Genomic DNA, 20,368 nt, shown 5'->3' on the forward strand with positions numbered 1-20,368 from the left:
CACAGGATAGAGTAGCATGGAGAGCAGCATCAAACCAGTCTCAGGACTGAAGACCACAACAACAACAACAAGTAGAGTTGCATTGTCAATACTTTTACAATGAGCATATCTTCTGCTCAATGCATATTCTATGAAGTAAATGTAATTCCTAAGGTTGGTTTTATGATTCATGGAAGGGTTATTTCAGTTTCAGTTTGCAATAACAATCCAGGATAAAACATTTGCAACTTCTAGGCTTGTTAATTATAGGTGAAAAATTAAACTTTTGATGATTACCACCATCATCTTTGTCAGCAACGACTGGCTGTCATGGCTTGTGCTGTGGTGGACTTGTGTAGCCCATGGACAGCTTCTCATTGGTTGGCATATGTCGTTATGCTGTCATGGATGATGTTAAAGTCTGTGCTGGTGGCACCACCACTGTCATAGGAGTGCAAACAATTTGGCAAATTGCATCGAAAGCTTTCTTCCATTCACTGCTAAGATTATTTCTGGTGTTGAAGTTGCTCCCAGGGACAAAAATTTTGTTTTCCCTATGGTATTTTGTGTTTTTTTGTGAGACAGTGCTCACCAACTTTTGATTCCTCAAGTTCCCAATTTTTTATGTGTCTTTGACGTTCTGCACAGTGATCGGAAATTGTACAGATGGACTAATCAGTGTAGTTTCCTCTGCACTCACAAGTGTTGATATAAATCCCTGTGTCTGTGAGGATTGTCATTAATTGGGTGCAGCATCTTATTTATTTTCTTAGTTTATCAGAAAGTAGGTCTTATTTCTCATCTTTCCAGGTCTGTGCCTATTTTGCTAGATGTAGTACCACAGGTTGTGAGGAGCACAATCAGTGTCTCACCACGTGATTGTTCAACATTTTCATGTTATTTTTTCTTGGAGAGTACGACCTTTATATCACATGCTCTGTAGCCATTCATTGGGACATATAATTCAGATGTTTACTTTCAGACACTAAGTGGTGCTCATCAGAAATAGTTTTAGCTTGGTATATCAGTCTATTTTAAATGGCTGTCCTCGAGATTGTATGGCTGAAATTCTGAATGCTGAGATGTAAAATCAGCTTGCAGTAGACAGAGCGGCCTTGGTCCCCATCTGTCTCACTCAGATTGTAACTGAATTATTGTGGCCTGTTACGTTTTATGCTAAAAAGAACTGGTACTTTTCTGTCTTCTTTCTTGGCTATGGTAATATTTGCTTGACTTACTCAGGAGACAAAGCTGCTTTCTTGAAGTCAATAATAGACGAACTAACATTGACTAAACCTATTGTAATTTCCCCTTGAGTGGTGGTTATTCTGTAAGCTTTTCTTTTGCTCGACCAACATATCCTTTTCTCTCCATCTTGACAGTGAACCGGTTGTTTCACTCCTTACTGTTTATGTGGTCAAGTAATAGATCAAGAGTCAAGAGCTTCAGTGAAATATGGCCAGTCCGTAAACATGTCATCAACATAATGATAAAATGAAGATGGTTGAAATGGAACAAAATGCATGTTCCTCAAAACATTATATCAAGAAATTAGCCACTACTGGAAACTATGGAGAACCCATAGCCATTCCATCAGTCACTTCATAAAATATATGTCATTACCATCTCTTTTTATCTACATGTCTCTCACCACTTGACTGGGAGTGAGCTGGTATGACCACAGCAGCTCATCAAAGAGCTCATCACAGCATTGTAATGACAAAACCCAAAAAAATTGAATGACTTGCAGTTAAGCTAAGAATGGTGTTATCTAATGGAACAGAACAGAATGTACTGTCAAGAAGCCCTCAGACAAGAACCTATATGGAAGAACTAATTTTTTCCTGAATAGAGGATTAAATTCACTCTTATACTATGCACTGTGCCTACTGTGGATATTATAAGTGAAATGCAACAGACAGTGATACATCTCACACAGGACATCACTGATGGCGTACAAGTTGCCACAAGTTGTGTCTTAACCATAGCCAAGCCTCCCAAGTCAAACAATAGCAGAGCAGAGACAGATGGAATTCCTGCATTGCAAAGAGATAAAGGTCTTATTTTGGTTCCAGTTGCAAAGGGAAATACCACTGATGTTCTTTGGAGAACAATACGTACAAGTGCCTAAAATGGATCCCTACCCTTTCATACAGCGGAAAAATGGTGGAGTTGCTGAAGAATTAGTGTGTATGGGTTGAAGAACTATACCTCCCAGGTGAAACAGATTATCTCAAATCACAAAGAAGGTGTCTCATTGACACATATTGATAGTGTCATTGACACATAATGTTAGTGCTGTTGGTCCTCCCATCTACTTGCAGCCAAGTATCTGACCAAGTTAATGACTCCCATAGCTGACTGCTATGAACACCACATTAAAAACTGTTATATATATTTATTTAGAAAATCAAACAAATTACAGTTGGTCCAAATAATATTTTATTCAGTCTGGATGGACTTTATGTACAAAAGTTAATATGGAAGACACATTGAAAATGTTGGCAGAGCACTTTTTTTGTTGTTGTAATTATAAAGTTGTTCCAACCTTCTTTGACCACCACCTACTTCTTGTATGGCAGTAAATTTTGTGAAATGACTGATGGAATAGCTGTCAGTTTGCTATTGTCTCAAACTGTTGGCTAACTTCTTTATGGAACATTTCAAGGAACTCACATGAAATTTGGTTCAATTTCACCCAAACACCTAAGAAGAAAAAAGTCTTGGCTTCAGGTACCGGCAATTTTTAGTATCCCTAGTGAGTGCAGAACAACTACATCAATCAGTCCATGTATACCATATCCGACAGCTGTGTAGAGTATCAATGGCACATTAAAAGCCAAGAACTTGAGAAATCAGGAGCTGCTGATCACAACCTCGTAAATAAATATAAAATTCTGCTTGGTGGAACAATACTTATTTTTTAGAGTTGTACATGCTGCAGTTCTAGTACTAATGTGACTGTAGAAATTAGAATGTGTGAGAGCAACTTCAACAGTGAATATAATTTTAGTGGTGCATGGGCGCAAGATCTCGATGCAGAGAAGAAACGGAGAAATTTGCCAAATTGCTTACACTCCTAGCTGCTGTGGTGGCACCAACAGTGCACGCTTTGAAACTATCTGTTGCAGCATGCCAATGTAAGCTGACCAGTCAGAAACCATCCTGAAGCTGCAAAATCCACCACAGCAGCAGCCACAGTGCTCAGTTGCTCCTGGAAAAGGCAATGGTAAATGTCATAAGTTTAAGGTTTTACCCAGAGCTGATATGGGAAGAAGTTCAAGAATGTGTTATTCATTTTCAGATATTTGCATATCATATAGAATGTATTTCCTTAATGTATAATTTCTATGGTATTATCTTCATTTTTAGATATGATTTGATGCCCAGCAGCTATAAGAAACATTATTCTAAATAATTCACTGAATTTCAATTTCATGACATAAGCTGCAATGGGTATAGATGTATTACCCAATTGTGATGACATATGAAAATTTGTACCAGGTTCAAGTCCTGGTCAGGCAAAAATTTTCGTATCTCACAACTGTGTAATTCATGTATATCCACTGCACTGATGTCATGAAATTTGCATTCAGTAAATAATTTGGAAGAATTCTCTTCATTCTCATTTTTTTATTTATAGCTTTGTTTCTTGGCCACTATTTCTCGTAAGAAGGTATTTCTTCTCATTTTTGTTTTGTATTATTACCTCATACACCAGGAAATTTTCTCACATTTTTTCCCAACTGATGTCTGTCTATCTTTAGTACATTAAGTGATTAGCGAAATGTGAACTTATTTTATTTTGTTATATCTCTATAGTAATCTAACAAATAAATTCTTTTTTGTGGCATAGTCTACAGTTTACATTGTGTGGTCATTATATTTCTATGCCATTGTATGACATCACATTGTCTCACCCAGATTGTAACTAAATTTTTAATGGCTTGTTACATTGTATGCTGAAAAGTACTAGTACTTTTCTGTCTTCTTTCTAGGCTATGGTAATACTCACATGACTTACTCAGGAGACAAAGCTGCTTTCCTGAAGTCAACAATAGAAGAACTAACATTGACTAAACCTGTTGTAATTTCCCCTTCTATGAGTGGTGGTTATTCCGTAAGTTTTTTGGGAAAATACGCTGACCTCATATCTGGTTATGTGCCTGTAGCTCCAGTGGCCTCAGATTCTGTACCAAAAAGTGTTCTCCAGCATATTGAGGTATGTTTTATGTCTCCCTCTTCCATAAATAATAAAATTGAAAATCACCTTAAAACATCAATTGTTTCTCTTTTAATGTTGCATACTTCTTCAAGAGTGAAATCATTTCTTGCATAGCTGGTGAAGGCAATTGGAGCTTATATTTTTGGTTAAAAAATGGAGTGATAAACCATTCACCAACAGATGGTTTTCTAATGGCATGTTAGCTTACCAAGCAAAAAACATTAATTTAACAATTTCACAGAGTCTAGTTTCACAAAGATTTATGCATAAGGTACAATGCTCTTTTCTGTATACATAGTTACAACCAAGGTAAATGACAATGCCAAAACTAATTGTACATTACGTATTCACATTTCATCAATTGTCGCTGCACACACCACACACGTCTTTGGACACAAAATATCCATTTTGTTCATTGCCAAATGGTTGATCAAGGTGCAGTTTTGTCTGAATGTGTTATATTATGTTAGAAGATTTAAAAAGATTGTCTTACTACTTTAAATTGTGTTTGATCACCATCACATTTTCAAGAAAATATTGTAGTTTTAGACTGAGGTCAGTTAACTTGAGGAGTGGCGCATAGGAAAAACCAACTGTATAACTAACAAACCTGCACTTTATGTTTGAAGTGACATTGTTTTAGAGGCTCTATGTTCGTGTTAATTTCATATTACATGAGTTTAAGAAGGGTGCCATTAACTCACAACTCATATGCCTCAAGTACCAGCAAAATACAGTGTGTTTTACTGGCATTATTACATCTGAGACTCAATACCCAGTTTGCTTATCAGAATCTGAAACACAAATAGAGGACATTTTAATATCAAACTGCTAATGACATAAACTAATTCCATCCAATCCTCAGAAGAGTTGTCATTTACAGAGAAAAAAAAAACATATTCAACAGGGACTGAGGTGTCCAGTGCATCAGACTTTACTGCAACTGTACTACTCGTTCCTTCACTCTAACTGTATCTCTTCAAGTTAGCTGTGCACTGTGACAGATGCCTACCTTCCGTGTCTAGCTAGCAGAATTAAGCAGCTGTGGTGTCTCCTTAGCTTCCCAGAGTTCTTCATGGGAATGAAAGTTTCTTTTCTGTATGATATGCTCCATACTGTTACAGAGAGCAAGCTGAGACAAAGATTGTCAGTATACGACAGCTAGTTCAATGCGATACTGATATTGAATATAATAGAGGGAAACATTCCACGTGGGAAAAATATATCTAAAAACACAGATGATGTGACTTACCGAACGAAAGTGCTGGCAGGTAGATAGACACACAAACAAACACAAACATACACACGAAATTCAAGCTTTCGCAATAAACAGTTGCTTCATCAGGAAAGAGGGAAGGAGAGGGAAAGACGGAAGGATGTGGGTTTTAAGGGAGAGGGTAAGGAGTCATTCCAATCCCGGGAGCGGAAAGACTTACCTTAGGGGGAAAAAAGGACAGGTATACAATCACTCACACACACACACACACACACACACACACACACACACACACACATCCATCCGCACATACACAGATGTGCAGATGGATATGTGTGTGTGTGCGAGTGTATACCTGTCCTTTTTTCCCCCTAAGGTAAGTCTTTCCGCTCCCGGGATTGGAATGACTCCTTACCCTCTCCCTTAAAACCCACATCCTTTCGTCTTTCCCTCTCCTTCCCTCTTTCCTGATGAGGCAACAATTTGTTGCGAAAGCTTGAATTTCATGTGTATGTTTGTGTTTGTTTGTGTGTCTATCGACCTGCCAGCACTTTCGTTCGGTAAGTCACATCATCGATACTGATATTGTACGTAGGTAAAGGAGGATGCAGAACTGGCTGTTGAAAGTAAGTTGTAAATCAGGTGTAGCTTCTTTAAAGGACTGACAATGACATTTTCACACACTATAATAATGACTCACGTAGCCATCTTCTTCATGGGCCATCAGTATCTCATGTGTGCTTGCTGTATGTACTCCCATCAGACTGTGATGTATTTTTATGTCACAGCCCTATTTATATCAGAGTTTTGCTCCTGACACTTACTGCCCCCCTTTGTCACATGCAAGTTTTTCTGTACATATGCCATTATCTTGTGAAATGCACTTTTCCTTGATGTTTTCTGGGTATTGGATGAAAAGCCTACAAGAGTCGTTACAGGTGTAGTGCCAGAACTCAGCTCTTGCTTACACTGAAATATATACACCTGTTTATAAGATTTGTAACATCCGTCTTTCAATTTATTCCTTAATTGTTCTGTACCAAAAACTTGGAGCCTGTGCCATAATACTGTTCTTGTCATGTCTCATGCCATGATGGTTTTCTGAGCATCACTCAGTGAAAGCTGATTTGGTTGGCTGTTTTAATTAAGTGCATCATTGATGCTCATTGCACAACCCCTCTCCTCTATCACAAAATTTTTCTTGGAGTAGCCCAGTTTGCAAGAAATTGCCCATCATTATGCATGATTATACACATTAAACATGTAACCTATCATAGTAAATATATATTTTTTACATATAACTGTACAGCAAACAATTTCTAATTCTGTAAATAATCTTCATTATAAAATCCTATTTTTTGCATCAGGCAGCGTCCTTTAATCCTTCGTCCATGCGACTGACACAATCTAGGACTCTTTGTTGGTATTGTCAGCTGCATCAGTAAAGAATGTCAGCGGATAATCATTTTTTAAAAATCAGTCATTTTTTGTTTTGCTGCTTGGTAAATTTTATAGTTTCAGTAGTTTTGCGCATTTGCTAGTTCACTCTTTTCGCCATGGATAGATCTGTAATAAGAAAAAAGAAAACCTTAGATGTTGACAGCTCTTCTACATCTGAGGAAAGTGGATATAAATATACTAATATTCAAAAGAGAACAAAAGTTGTGCTGCGGGAACAAAAGTTGTGCCGCTTTGGTCATCTGGTAACCAGAGAAACATAAAACCAGGATCAAGCATGGTCCAACATAACCACCACTATAAAGAAGAATACATAAATGTCAGAGTTATGTGGCCAGGTGAGGTGCCAAGCCTACACCAAAATGTTTGGTGTTCTGCAAAGTGCTGTTAAATGGGTAAATGAGCCTGTGGTACTGTATTTAATAACCTGAGAAAGCATTTGGAATGAAACCACCACAGTGTCTTTCAAAACCCATGAGAGTATTTTGAACATCTGTGCACTATCATTCAGTCATCTTCTGTCATGATGAAAAAATCAATAAACCTTGGCATCATTCAAATTTCTGAAATGGTTGCCATGAAACAGAGCTTATTTTCCTGGCATACACAGAAATTGTTGCTACTGGAAGCAGTTGAACGGCTTTCAAAAGTACCTTTGTCAAATGATACAGTTCATCATAGGGATTGTGGGTATGGTTGAAACAACCAAGTTTTGGTTGTGTTGGTTTTTTCAATGCTAATTTAACCTTACTGTTAAAACCACTAAAAAAGCAGTTTCTTAAATAGCTAATGTTTGGTTTTGTTTCCTATTATTTGTTATAATAAACGTAGGAATTGAACAGAGATTTAAAAATTTAGCCTTCCTCAGTTTGAAGATATATAGGATCAAAATATTAAATTAAATAGGCAAATAAAAGAAGACTTAGTTTGCTCACTGTTCACTGCTTTTCTCGAAAAGTGATAAGTGGTTGAATTTCTCATACTGAATCTAATGATTTGAAAACTCTGCTCAAAAACATTTTGTAATCAAGAAACATACCGCTATTTGGGCATTATGAATAGTCAGTAGTAAAGTGTGAAAACTGATGTTGAATAAATCTGTTTTTCATGTTAACTTGTCAATTTTCAAGACCACAAGTGGATAAAGGCATATTATGTAGACATGGATAGCAGATCAGCTACTTTCTATTTTTATCGTAAACTATGAATGAGTTGTTAAGTCTTAAGTTTTCTCCTCGCATGATATTGCAAGCTTGTTGTGGCTCCTCCCATTTTTAATCTTTCAAAGCAAATGGTGCATTTTACTTTGTTGGTACCATACTTCGAAAAATACTTCCAGATTAAGGATGGTACCATTCTGTAATACAAGTGATGTCGGACGATGACAGTGAGAAACTACCACGCAGAGCAGATGGGCAAGTCATGCATACTGCATGCACATGTATACCATCTAATAGGCCACACAACATGGTAACGTTACAGTATTGTCTCAGCAGTGCTGAAACATTTCTTATCCCATGTGTTTGTTGCTTGTTTCTGTCAGCATTGTCATGAAAATAGAATATTTGCTTATCCCATTTTCTGTTATAACCCAATATTTCAAACCAATAGAAATTTTATGTATAAAAAAGGTTTATTTAAAAACCATAAATTTTAGCACTGTTGCTATAGCTAATTGGCATTTTTCAAACAATGGAAAATCTTGGATGGAATGTAACAATATTGTGAAAAGGAAAGTTGCTACTCACCGTATAGTGGAGACGCTGAGTCACAGATAGGCCCAATGAAAAGACTATCACAGATATAGCTTTTGCCCAGTAAGGTCTTTGTCAAATTAGACGACAAGTGCTCCCTCCCCCCACCCCGCACCCCCCATGCTGAAACAGGAAAATTAAAATATTTGGTATTAAATAAATCTGTAGATATCGTTACACGCGCACACACACACACACACACACACACACACACACACACACACACACACACACACACACACACACAAAACTGCACACTCAGTTGAGTGTGGCCTCAGTTGCCTAAGACTGCAGTTGTGTGTGTGAGTTGCATTTGCATGAGTATGTATGTAAGTGTTTGTCGTCTAATTTTGATAAAGGCCTTACTGGCTGAAAGCTATATTTGTAACAGTCTTTATGTTGTACCTGTGCGCGACTCAGCATGTCTGCTATATGGTAATTGATATTTTTTTTCTTTTACCTGGTTATTAGTAAGCAATTAAAAAAAAGCTTGTTATAACTCAGGCGAAAGAAATACAGGTAAATACCAGTTACTCAGAACTAAAATAATGGTATCAGTTTTAAACATTCAGTTTTTCCCATCCCTACTTCATTGGCTTATTATGGACACGTCAGTTGCTTTTCAAAGTAATGCTATAGAAAACAAACACGATAATTTGCGCTGCAGTTAGAGGAATACTGATATTTCTGGCAAACCTCAATTATTATCTCTTGTGAGATTTGTTGTAGATCGAAAATTACTGAGCAGTACCTATTTTGTCAAGAACTGGAAACAACAATCACAGGAGCTGATGTATTTGGTGCTGCTGAGAGTTTCTTTCAAGGTAATGGATTCAAGTGGATGGACTGCATTGCTGTATGTACTGATGGCACTGCTGCAACGACAGAAAATATAAAAGGGTTTCTAACTTCTGTTCAGAATAAAAAGCCATAATTAACAACAACTCATTACTTTGTAGATAGAGAGGCTCTAATGGTGAAGACTATGGATGGAAATCGTTTGTGTTATGTCATTCTAACAGCTGTTTTAATGATAAGCTACGTAAAAACTTGTATAAAATCGTGTGTGTTTGAGAAACTCTTTAAAGAAATGGGTGCAGATCATAAAGCATTATTATTCCAGAACAATTTTCATTGACTTTCCAAAAGAAAAATATCTACTAGATTTTAAGAATTTAAAGACAAACTACTTGCATTTTTCTAAAATAATAATAATAATAATAATTTGATTTATTGAGCTTGTGTACCTTTACAATATTTCCAAATTTACTTACGCACAGATGATATGAAATGATTATATCATCAAGCAATAAAATCAGCACATTTTTTAAAACACTCTCCCTTTGGACCTCAGCTATAGGGGAGAATGATCTAACTGCATTTCCAACTATGGCTACCACACCAGGTGAATTGAACGCAGAAGAAAAAGTCAGATAAAGGAACGCGTAAAAGGACGCATATCTGTATTACAAGAAGGGATACCAAAAAATTTCTCTCAGCCTTGACTACTGGCCAGGAGAGGTTGATTGTACCTGACAAGGAAGACATCTCAAAAACAGAATTGAACACCTCTGAAAAAGAGCAACATATCAAAATATAATTGAATACAGTCCTGAGATTGAAATTTAAAGAAACTGATCCCGACATTTTTCAGATCTCAATAAAAAGTGAATATCCAGGTATTACAAATACAGCAGTATCTCTTTTATGCCCTTCTCAGCATCCTACGTGTGTGTGTGTGTGTGTGTGTGTGTGTGTGTGTGTGTGTGTATCCTTTACATTGGAGAATATAAAATATGACTACAGGTCTTACCTCCTTATGTGGATGGTGAGATGAGAGTGTGTCTTTCAAGAGTTTGTCTGTGTGGCATAATAGCACCTCTGCTAACTAAAATATTCAACCAGTCTTTGAACAGGGATGCTTTCATGATGTTTTGAATTATGCCAAAGTCAGACCTCTGTTCAGAAAGGGTTGAGGAAAGAAATGGGAAACTATCGGCGTATTTCTATTCTTCCAGTCCTATCAAAAGTGTTAGAGAAAGTAGCTGCAGGCGTATTTCTATTCTTCCAGTCCTATCAAAAGTGTTAGAGAAAGTAGCTGCAAACAGGATCAAACACTTTATTGTAAAAAATGATATTATCATAAGTAACCAATTTTTCTTTCAACCAGGAAAAAAACACTCTGGATGCAGTAAATAACTTTATTGAAAAGATAGGCAAATCATTGGATCACAGGAGTAAAGTTGCATATATATTCTGTGACCTCATAAAAGCATTTGACTCCGTGAACCATGACTTGCTTATCTACAAATTAGACAGATATGGGATGAAGTACACTGCTCTAAATTACCTAACATCATACTTACACAACAGAAAACAAAGGGTAGCTATCACCTCAGATGTGGTGAATTATCATTCTAAACGAAGTGCAGTTTCGCAAGGTGTGTGTCAAGGCTCCATTTTGGGGCCAGTCCTTTTCCTGTTCTACATACATGACTTACCCATAAATATAAATTTCCCATCAGTTCTATCTACAGATGATACTTCTGTTTTAATTGAAGATGATGGTGCAGAAAAAATTCCAAGCTCCAGCGTAAGCACACTGGATACTTTAGAAAACTGATTCCAGTTAAATGGGTTGAAACTGAACTTTGAAAAAAACCCATATGGGACATTTCAAAACCGAAACTCAAAATATGTGGACCTTAAAGTACAACATAACAATCAACCTATGAAAGAAGTTGACGCAATCAAATTCCTCGGACTAAATGTGGACAAGAACCTAAGCTGGAATACACATATTGACTTCCTATCAAACAAAATAAGCAGTTTTACATTTGCAATGCAAATACTAGCAATTCCACTGACTTGCGTACACATAAAACTGCTTACCATAGTTATTTTGAATCTGTCATTAGATTAGATATGGGATAATTTTCTGGGGAAGTTCAAGTAGTGTACCTCGAATACTGAAGAAAATTGTCTGATACATGTGTACTGCACAGCAAACAGAGTCTTGTCACCCATTATTTTGGAAACTACAAATCCTAACTTTTCCCTCCATATATATTTATGAAATTATAATCTTCCTACAAAACAAGCAAAAATTATTTGAGGAGAAACATTTTAACCAAAAATATAACGCAAGAAATAAAAATAATTATATGCTACCCTCACACCAGTTGAAATTATATGCATGGACTCCTCAGTATATGGGGATGACAATACAAGAAGTTAATACGCAAAAACATATTTAATATGAATCCAGAAATTTTAGAAAAGAGGCTATAGCAGATTCTGTGGGAGAAATGCTACTATTCAATAGACGAATTCACAGAGGATGAAAGGATAATTTGAGCAATGGGTAATTAAGTGTTAGATTTTATTGTATGTATGTGTAACAAATTTGTACCATTAGTATGATTCTGTTTGTTAACATCAGCTGTTCTTTGTATATGGTGAAATTTTACCACAAATTGACGTGTCTCCTGTATCTGAACCAAATAGATTTAGATTATGTATGTTATGAGACAAATAAACTACAATTCACAGATCTACTTCGAAAAAATCACCAGGGCAAATATCTTACTAGTTTTAAGTTTTCAGTCTCTCTATATTTCTGATGTTAATGCTTATTTTTTATGTTCCTGCTCGCACAGCACAATTTCTGAAGCAACTGGAAAGAAGTGCAGGTGACCCCTGTATATAAGGGAGTAGAAGGACGGACCTGTAAAATTACAGACCAATATCCCTAACATTGGTTTACTGCAGAATTCTTGAACGCATTCTCAGCTGGAATGTAATAAATTTTCTTGAGACCAACAATCTTATGTCCACTAATCAGCAATGCTCGTGTGAATCTCAGCTTGTCCTTTTCTTACATTATATCCTGCTTACCATGGTTGAAGGGCAACAAGCAGATACCACATTCCTAGATTTCTGAAAAGGGTTTGACACAGTGCCCCACTGAAGACTGTTAACGAAGGTACAAGCGTAACAAATAGTTTCCCAGCAGCTCGTAGATTGCTTAAGTAATAAAATCTGGTATGTTGTTCTCAACTGCAAGTGTTTATCAGGGACAAGAGTATCGTCGGCAGTGCCTCAAGGAACTGTGACAGGGCCACTGTTATTCTCTACATACATAAATGATCTGATGGAAAAGGTGAGCAGGAATCTGCAGCTGTTTGCTGATGATGCTGCAGTGTGTGGGAAGGTCTCATGATTGAATGGCTGCGCAAGGACACGAGATGAAACAGAAAAAATTTCTAGTTGGTGAATGGCACCTACCTCTAAATGCAGAAAAATGTAAGTTAATGCAGATGATTAGAAAAACAGTCCTGTAATGTTGGAATACAGCATTAGTGGTATTCTGCTTGATGTGATCATGTTGATTAAATATCTAAGTGTAACATTGCAGAGTGATATGAAATGGGACGACCATGTAAAGATAGTAGTAGGGAAGGTGAATGACCAACTTCAGTTTATTGGGAGAATTTTAGGGAAGTGTGGTTCATCTGTAAAGAAGACTGCATATAGGACACTACTGTGGCCCATTCTTGAATACTGCTCAAGTGTTTGGGATCCCCACCAAACTGAATTAAAGGAAGACATTGAAGCAGTTCAGAGACAGGCTGCTAGATTTGTTACATGGTAAGTTCAATCAACATAAAACTATTACAGAGATACTTTGGGAACTCAATTGGAAATCTCTGCATGGAAGGCAATAGTCTTTTTGAGGAACACTATTGAGAAAATTTAGAGAACTAGCATTTAAGGCTACCTGCAGAACGATTCTACTGCTGCCAGCATACAATAAGGACCACAAAGATGAGTTAAGAGAAATTGGGGCTCATCTACAGGCGTGTAGAGAGTGGTTTTCCTTGCTCTATAAGGGGTGTTCAAAAAGAAATGAGCCAGAGGCATTATTACAGAAACCAGTACCTGTGTGTTAGAAGTAGTAACCCCGACTGTTGAGACACTTGTCCCACTGCGACACAAGACGGTGAATGGCTGTCGCATAAAATTCCCAGGGCTGCGATGATAACCAGTTCTGCACATACAGGTGGATGTCGTTGTCCAACGTAAGTTGTTTGCCCTTCAGAGTTTTTAAGGGGACCAAAAATGGCGTAATCACAGGGAGAGAGGTCTGGACTGTATGGAGGGTGCCTGAGAACCTCCCATTTGAATTTCTGCAGGAGTGCCGTGACTGTGTTGGACATATCAGGCTTTGCATTGTCGCGGAGCAGAATGACCCTACGGGTGAGATTGCGTAGTCATTTTGATTTGATCGCTTGGCAAAGGGTGGTCAAGGTTTGCATTCACTGTTGTCCCATGCCACAGGAAGTGAACCAGAAGGGGGCCATCTTGGTCAAAGAAGAATATCAGCATAACCTTTCCTGCACTCACATGGATGGCCTTGGCTTTTTTTGGTGGTGGTGACACAGCATGCTTCCACTGGAGACTTTGCTGTTTTGATTCTGGTTCGAAGTGATGACACCATGACTCATCTCCAGCCACAACTCGTGCCAGGAATGCATTGCCTTCCCAAGCATAGTGCTGCAGATGAGCAAGAGAGTAGGCCATTCGACATGATTCATGGTGTGGTTGAAGACTGTGGGGCATCCACTGGGCACACACTTTGCGCATGTGCAGTTGTTCCTTCATGATGGTGTGAACACTTCTGACGCTCAATGCGACCATGGCTGCTATGGCTTTCACTGTCACTCAGCAGTCCTAGGTAATGAGTGCATCCATCAGCTGGGCGATGTTATCAGTAATGCATTGTGATGCTCCAGACAGTGCATCATCGGCTAACAACACTCATCCTGCCCTGAAGCACTTATGCCACGCCTTGACCCTTGCAAAAGACGTGCAGTGTTTGCTGTATGCTTGTGACATTCGTTGATGAATGTCCGTTCATCGTACTCCTTCTGCTGTCAGAAAACAAGCAACACTTCTTTCTCATCTTTTAATGCCTCCATGTCACTGTTTGAAAAGCAACTGACAGCGTTGGACGATTGATGCATGCTGCTGCTAGCTCTGTATAATCACGTGACATGCACGCGTGCCCTCTAGTGATGGACTGTGACCTTCCACGCTCTGGTTGGAACCACACCTCGTTACAGACGCCACATTATTACCCTCCTGTCACGAGTTTGCACATTCCAAACTCCAGCTCATTTCTTTTTGAACGCCCCTTATATTTGGGAGTGGGACAGGAAAGGAACTGACTAGTAGTGGTAGAAAGTACCATCCACCACACACCATATCATGGCTTGAGGTGTATGTGTGTATATGTAGAAGAGGCATAAGTTCCCTTATTAAATGTCTTATGTTTATATTCAGGTGTTTCTATTCAAAAGTCTTAACATAATAAATTTGTATCTGTTAGTTGTTCTGTAATTAAATAAATGAATTGTATTTGCTTTATGTGTTTGCATCATGGAATGAAGTCACATTTAGGGAGTGCCACGTACTTTGTTGTGCCCCAAAGGAAAACCGGTTGTGAAATGCAGTAAATGGGCACCTCTATGGTGTGATTATTTTTCCTTCTTGTGGTAGGTGCTTCTGTGGGTAGCCTTGCTGGACAGTAGCAGGAGGCACCAAATCAGTCACCCAGGTACACAGAAAATTCAAGTTCTTCAATGTTTTCATTCTTATGTATTGATGATCACATTTTCCTGAATATCATGATATAATATTTGTGTAATAATGAGTACCCCTTACCCCATGAACCATGGACCTTGCCGTTGGTGGGGAGGCTTGCGTGCCTCAGCGATACAGATAGTTGTACTGTAGGTGCAACTACGACGGAGGGGGTATCTGTTGAGAGGCCAGACAAATGTGTGATTCCTGAAGAGGGGCAGCAGCCTTTTCAGTAATTTCAGTGGCAACAGTCTAGATGACTGACTGATATGGCCTTGTAACATCAACCAAAACGGCCTTGCTGTGCTGGTACTGCGAACAGCTGAAAACAAAGGGGAACTACAGCCATAACTTTTCCTGGCGGTATGCAGCTTTACTGTATGGTTAAATGATGGTGGCGTCCTCTTGGGTAAAATATTCCGGAGTTAAAATAGTCCCCCATTCTTCGGGCGGGAAATACTCAGGAGGGCGTCGTTATCAGTAGAAAGAAAACTGGTGTTCTACAGTTCGGAGCGTGGAATGTCGGATCCCTTTAATCTGGCAGGTAGGTTAGAAAATTTAAAAAGGGAAATGGATAGGTTTAGGTTAGATATAGTGGGAATTAGTGACGTTCAGTGGCAGGAGGAACTAGACTTCTGGTCAGGTGAGTCCAGGGTTATAAACACAAAATCAAATAAGGGCAATGCAGGAGTTGGTTTAATAATGAATAAAAAATTGGAGAGCAGATAAGCTACTATGAGCAGCATAGTGAATGCATTATTGTATCCAAGATGGACATGTAGCCCACACGTATCATATTAGCACAAGTTTATATGCCAACTAGCTCTACAGATGATGATGAAATTGAAGAAATGTATGATGCAATAAAACAAATTATTCAGATTGTTAAGGGAGATGAAAATTTTAATAGTCACAGGGGACTGGAATTCGTTAGTAGGAAAAGCAAGAGAAGGAAAAGTAGCAGGTGAATATGGACTGGCAGTAAGGAATGAAATGGGAAGCCGTCTGGTAGTATGTTGCACAGAGCATAACTTAATCATACGTAACAGTTGTGTTAAGAATCATGAAAGAAGGTTGTATATGTGGAAGAGGCTTGGAGACACTGGAAGGTTTTAGATAGATTATATAATGGTGAGATAGAGATTTAGGAACCAGGTTTTAAATTGTAAGACATTTCCAGGGGCAGAAGTGGACTCTGACCACAATTTATTGGTTATGAACCGTAGATTAAAACTGAAGAAACTTCAAAAATGTGGTAATTTAAGGAGATTGGACCTGAATAAACCGAAAGTACCAGAGGTTGTAGAGAGTTTCAGAGAAAGCATTAGGGAATGATTGACAAGAACAGGGGAAAGAAATATAGTAGAAAAAGAATGGATAGCTTTGAGAGATTAATAATGAAGGCAGCAGAGCATCAAGTAGGTAAAAAGACTGTTGTAACCACAACCAACAGTGGGAACGCCTTGGGCTGCGGATCGGAGCCGCCAGGTGGGGAAGCCGCCGGCGGTGGAGCACGCACCACCGGGTAAACACAGGACGAGTCGGACGACAGACCAATGGCAACTGACAACAACCGACCATGACCGACTATGAGCGACACAACAAGGAAGAGATAAACAACGGAGGCTTGTGGAAACCACAACACCAAACACCAAACGTAAATCCACTCGGAACCAGAGCCAGGCAAATGTCAACAACGAGCAACGACCAGAACGCAGTACCGCCGAGATAGAAACGAAATCCAGAGCGAGTACCAGACTGGCTGGACTAGGGCAGAGCGGGTCCCTATATACGAAACCGGAGAGAGCGGCTATTGGCCGCTGTCTGCACGTGGCTTAGCGGTGGCGCCCTCGCTGCGCGGAATAGCCGCCGCGGAGGCGGAGCCCTCTATGGGCTGACCATGTCCATTTGTTCTGCCGCGTGTTCAACTTCCGCGGCAGAAGGTACTAGAAAGACGAGGGCTTGTAGAAATCCTTGGGTAACAGAAGAGATATTGAATTTAATTGGTGAAAGGAGAAAATATAAAAATGCAGTAAATGAAGTGGGTGAAAAGAAATATAAATGTCTCAAAAATGAGATTGACAGAAAGTGCAAAATGGGTAAGCAGGGATGACTAGAGGATAAATGTAAGAATGTAGAAGCATTTATCACTAGGGGTAAGATAGATACAGCCTACTTGAAAATTAAAGAAACGTTTGGAGAAAAGAGAACCACCTGTATGAATATCAAGAGCTCAGATGGAAAACCAGTCCTAAGTAAAGAAGGAAAAGGAGAACGGTGAAAGGAGCATATAGAGGGTCTACACAAGGGAGATGTACTTGAGGGCAATATTATGGAAATGGATGAGGATGTAGATGAAGATGAGATGGGAATGTGATACTTCATAAAGAATTTGACAGTGCACAGAAACAAGGCCCCGGGAGTGGACAACATTCTGTTAGAATTGTTGATAGCCTAGAGAGAGCCGGCCATGACAGACTTCTTCCATCTGGTGGGAAGGATGTATGAGACAGGCAAAATACCCTCATACTTCAAGAAGAATATCATAATTCCAATTTCATAGAAAGCAGGTGCTCACAGGTGTGAAAATTTCAGTTTAATAAGCCACGGTTGCAAAATACTAACATGAATTCTTTACAGAAGAATGGAAAAACTGGTGGGAGCTGACCTCAGGGAAAATCATTTTGGATTCCGGAGAAATGTAGGAACATGCAAGGCAATACTGATTCTAAGATTTATCTTAGAAGACCGATTAAGGCTGTTTACAATTTTTACAGAAACCAGATGGCGGTCATAAGAGTTGAGGAGTGCAAAAGGGAAGCAGTGGTTGAGAAGGGAGTGAGGCATGGTTGTACCCTATCTCTAGTGTTACTCAATATGTATATTGAACAAGCTATAAAGATAACAAAAGAAAAATTTGAAGTAGGAATTAAAGTTCAGGGAGAAGAAATAAAAAGTTTGAGATTTGCTGATGACATTGTAATTGTGTCAGAGACAGCAAAAGACCTGGAAGAGCAGTTGAACAGAATGGACAGTGTCTCGACAGGAGGATATAAGATGAATATCAACAAAAGCAAAACGATTGTAATTCAATGTAGTCAAATTAAATCAGGTGATGCTGAGGGAATTGTATTAGGAATCAAGGCACTTAAAGCACTATCTAGGTTTTGTTATATGGTCAGCAAAGTAACTGATGGTGGCTGAAGTAGAGAGGATATAAAGTGTATACTGGCAATGGCAATAAAACTGTTTCTGAAGAAGATAAATTTGTTAACATCTAGTATAGATTTAAGTGTCAGAAAGCCATTTCTGAAAGTATTTGTATGGAGTGTAGCCGTGTATGGAAGTGAAACATGGACGATAACTAGTTTAGACAAGAAGAGAATAGAAGCTTTCAAAATGTGCTGCTACAGAAGAATGCTGATGGGTAGATCATGTAGATGGGTAGATCATGTAACTAATAAGGAGGTACTGAATAGAATTGGGGAGAAAAGGAATTTGTGGCACAACTTGACTAGAAGAAGGGATCGGTTAGTAGGCCATGTTCTGAGGCATCAAAGGATCACCAATGTAGTACTGGAGGGAAGTGTGGAGGGTAAAAATCGTAGAGGGAGACCAAGTGATGGATACACTAAACAGATTCAGAAGGATGTAATTGCAGTAGTTACTTGGAGATGGAGATGAAGCAGCTTGCATAGGGATAGAGTCGCATGGAGAGCTGGATCAATCCAGTCTCTGGACTGAAAACCACAACAACAACAACAAGTACCAACAACAACAACAACAACAACAAGTACCTGTGAAGTAAATGTGCTTTCTGCACATTTACTCATCTGGAAATTTTACACTTAAATCTCAGCACTAACTACACCTGACGGTTATATTTACATTCTGATATTTATGGAAATGTGAATCCTTTTAAGTGACTTATCCATACTTAAAACAAAAAGAATACAAATTTTGAAATTTAGAATGATGGCTTTTTCCTTTTATGGGATATCTTTTGAAAATATGTCTTAAATCTATGCAAAACAACCATGCACTGAAGTGCCGAGCATAACCTGGAACATCCACATTTTCTCATCAAGGGAAAACTGCCACATTTTAAAACAGGAATGACATCATATTCAAAATGGAAAAAAACTCTGAAATATAGTCTCTCTTTTTCATTGAAAATTCTTACTTGACTGATGTAAAAAATAATTGTGGGCAGAGTTTTGTATTGACTCTCATTCTTTATAATGTAGTAAATTTATGCTTCACCCAGACTGAGTAGAAAAATTAGAATAATGCTTTGTAAATCATGAATGAGATCAATATATACATCACATGTTACTGATATTTTTTATTGTAGATTGAATACAGATTCTGGAAGTTTACAGGATACAATTTTCAGTTTTGCTAAAATCTTTTTCCCCCAGGTTCCTACACTAATAGTCTATGGAAGTGATGACAACACAGGTTTAGCAGAAACTTCATTTAAAAATTTGAAAGTGCTACCTAATAGCAGGGAGGTAAAGATTGAAAAGGCTGGTCATCCAGCGTATCTCAACCAGCCCGAGTTGTGGCATAAACTGTTGTATAACTTTATGAAGTTATTGCAGTAAGTTAGAGGTTATTTTACTGACAGAACTTAAAAAAAAATGTATTGTCAGCTGGTTATGCCACATGATGTGATACAGTATTTTTGAGTGATATGTAATATTTTTATAGGCGAGAAGTTTGTGCATACGTTCTTTATTCTTCATCAGATTCTTGAAACAGAATTTAACATTGTATGTGTCGCATGTGTCATTATTTCTGTATGCTCTGTCAGCTGTGTAGTGGGTAACTGTCACTGCCTCATTGGTTTGTTCTTTTGTGAAATGTTGAATGGCAAAGTAAGATAGCCTTGGTACATTTAATAAAGACTGATATCTCAGGCTAAACTGCATTTTGTCTTTTGTATCCCCTACCATCAAAAGAGGTGGTCCCTCTCAACCTGGGACTCTGAGTGAGTGTTTCTCCATTCCAGTCTTCTCCTACTTATTCCTCTTTCCTGCCCAAGAAAGGAACTTACAAGGTCAAACACCTACATATAGTCTTTTTTTT

At 38.4% G+C, this 20,368-nt stretch overlaps 1 protein-coding gene across 2 annotated transcripts in view; it reads left to right on the forward strand.

The window, feature by feature from the left end:
• The window catches only part of LOC126475088 (putative protein-lysine deacylase ABHD14B), a 58,211-nt gene extending 38,310 nt beyond the window's left edge, over positions 1–19,901 (forward strand). The window contains exons 4-6 of one of the 2 annotated variants that reach the window (XM_050102657.1): positions 3,978–4,201; positions 15,194–15,251; positions 19,699–19,901. In XM_050102657.1, coding sequence (XP_049958614.1) covers positions 3,978–4,201; positions 15,194–15,251; positions 19,699–19,727 — 311 coding nt within the window. In that variant the 3' untranslated portion in view covers positions 19,728–19,901. The remainder of the gene's footprint in view (positions 1–3,977; positions 4,202–15,193; positions 15,252–19,698) is intronic. The other variant, XM_050102656.1, reaches the window with a different exon arrangement.
• Positions 19,902–20,368: the final 467 nt, after the last annotated feature.

Source organism: Schistocerca serialis, chromosome 4, assembly GCF_023864345.2.
Source record: "Schistocerca serialis cubense isolate TAMUIC-IGC-003099 chromosome 4, iqSchSeri2.2, whole genome shotgun sequence".
Classification (NCBI taxonomy): Eukaryota; Metazoa; Arthropoda; class Insecta; order Orthoptera; family Acrididae; genus Schistocerca; species Schistocerca serialis.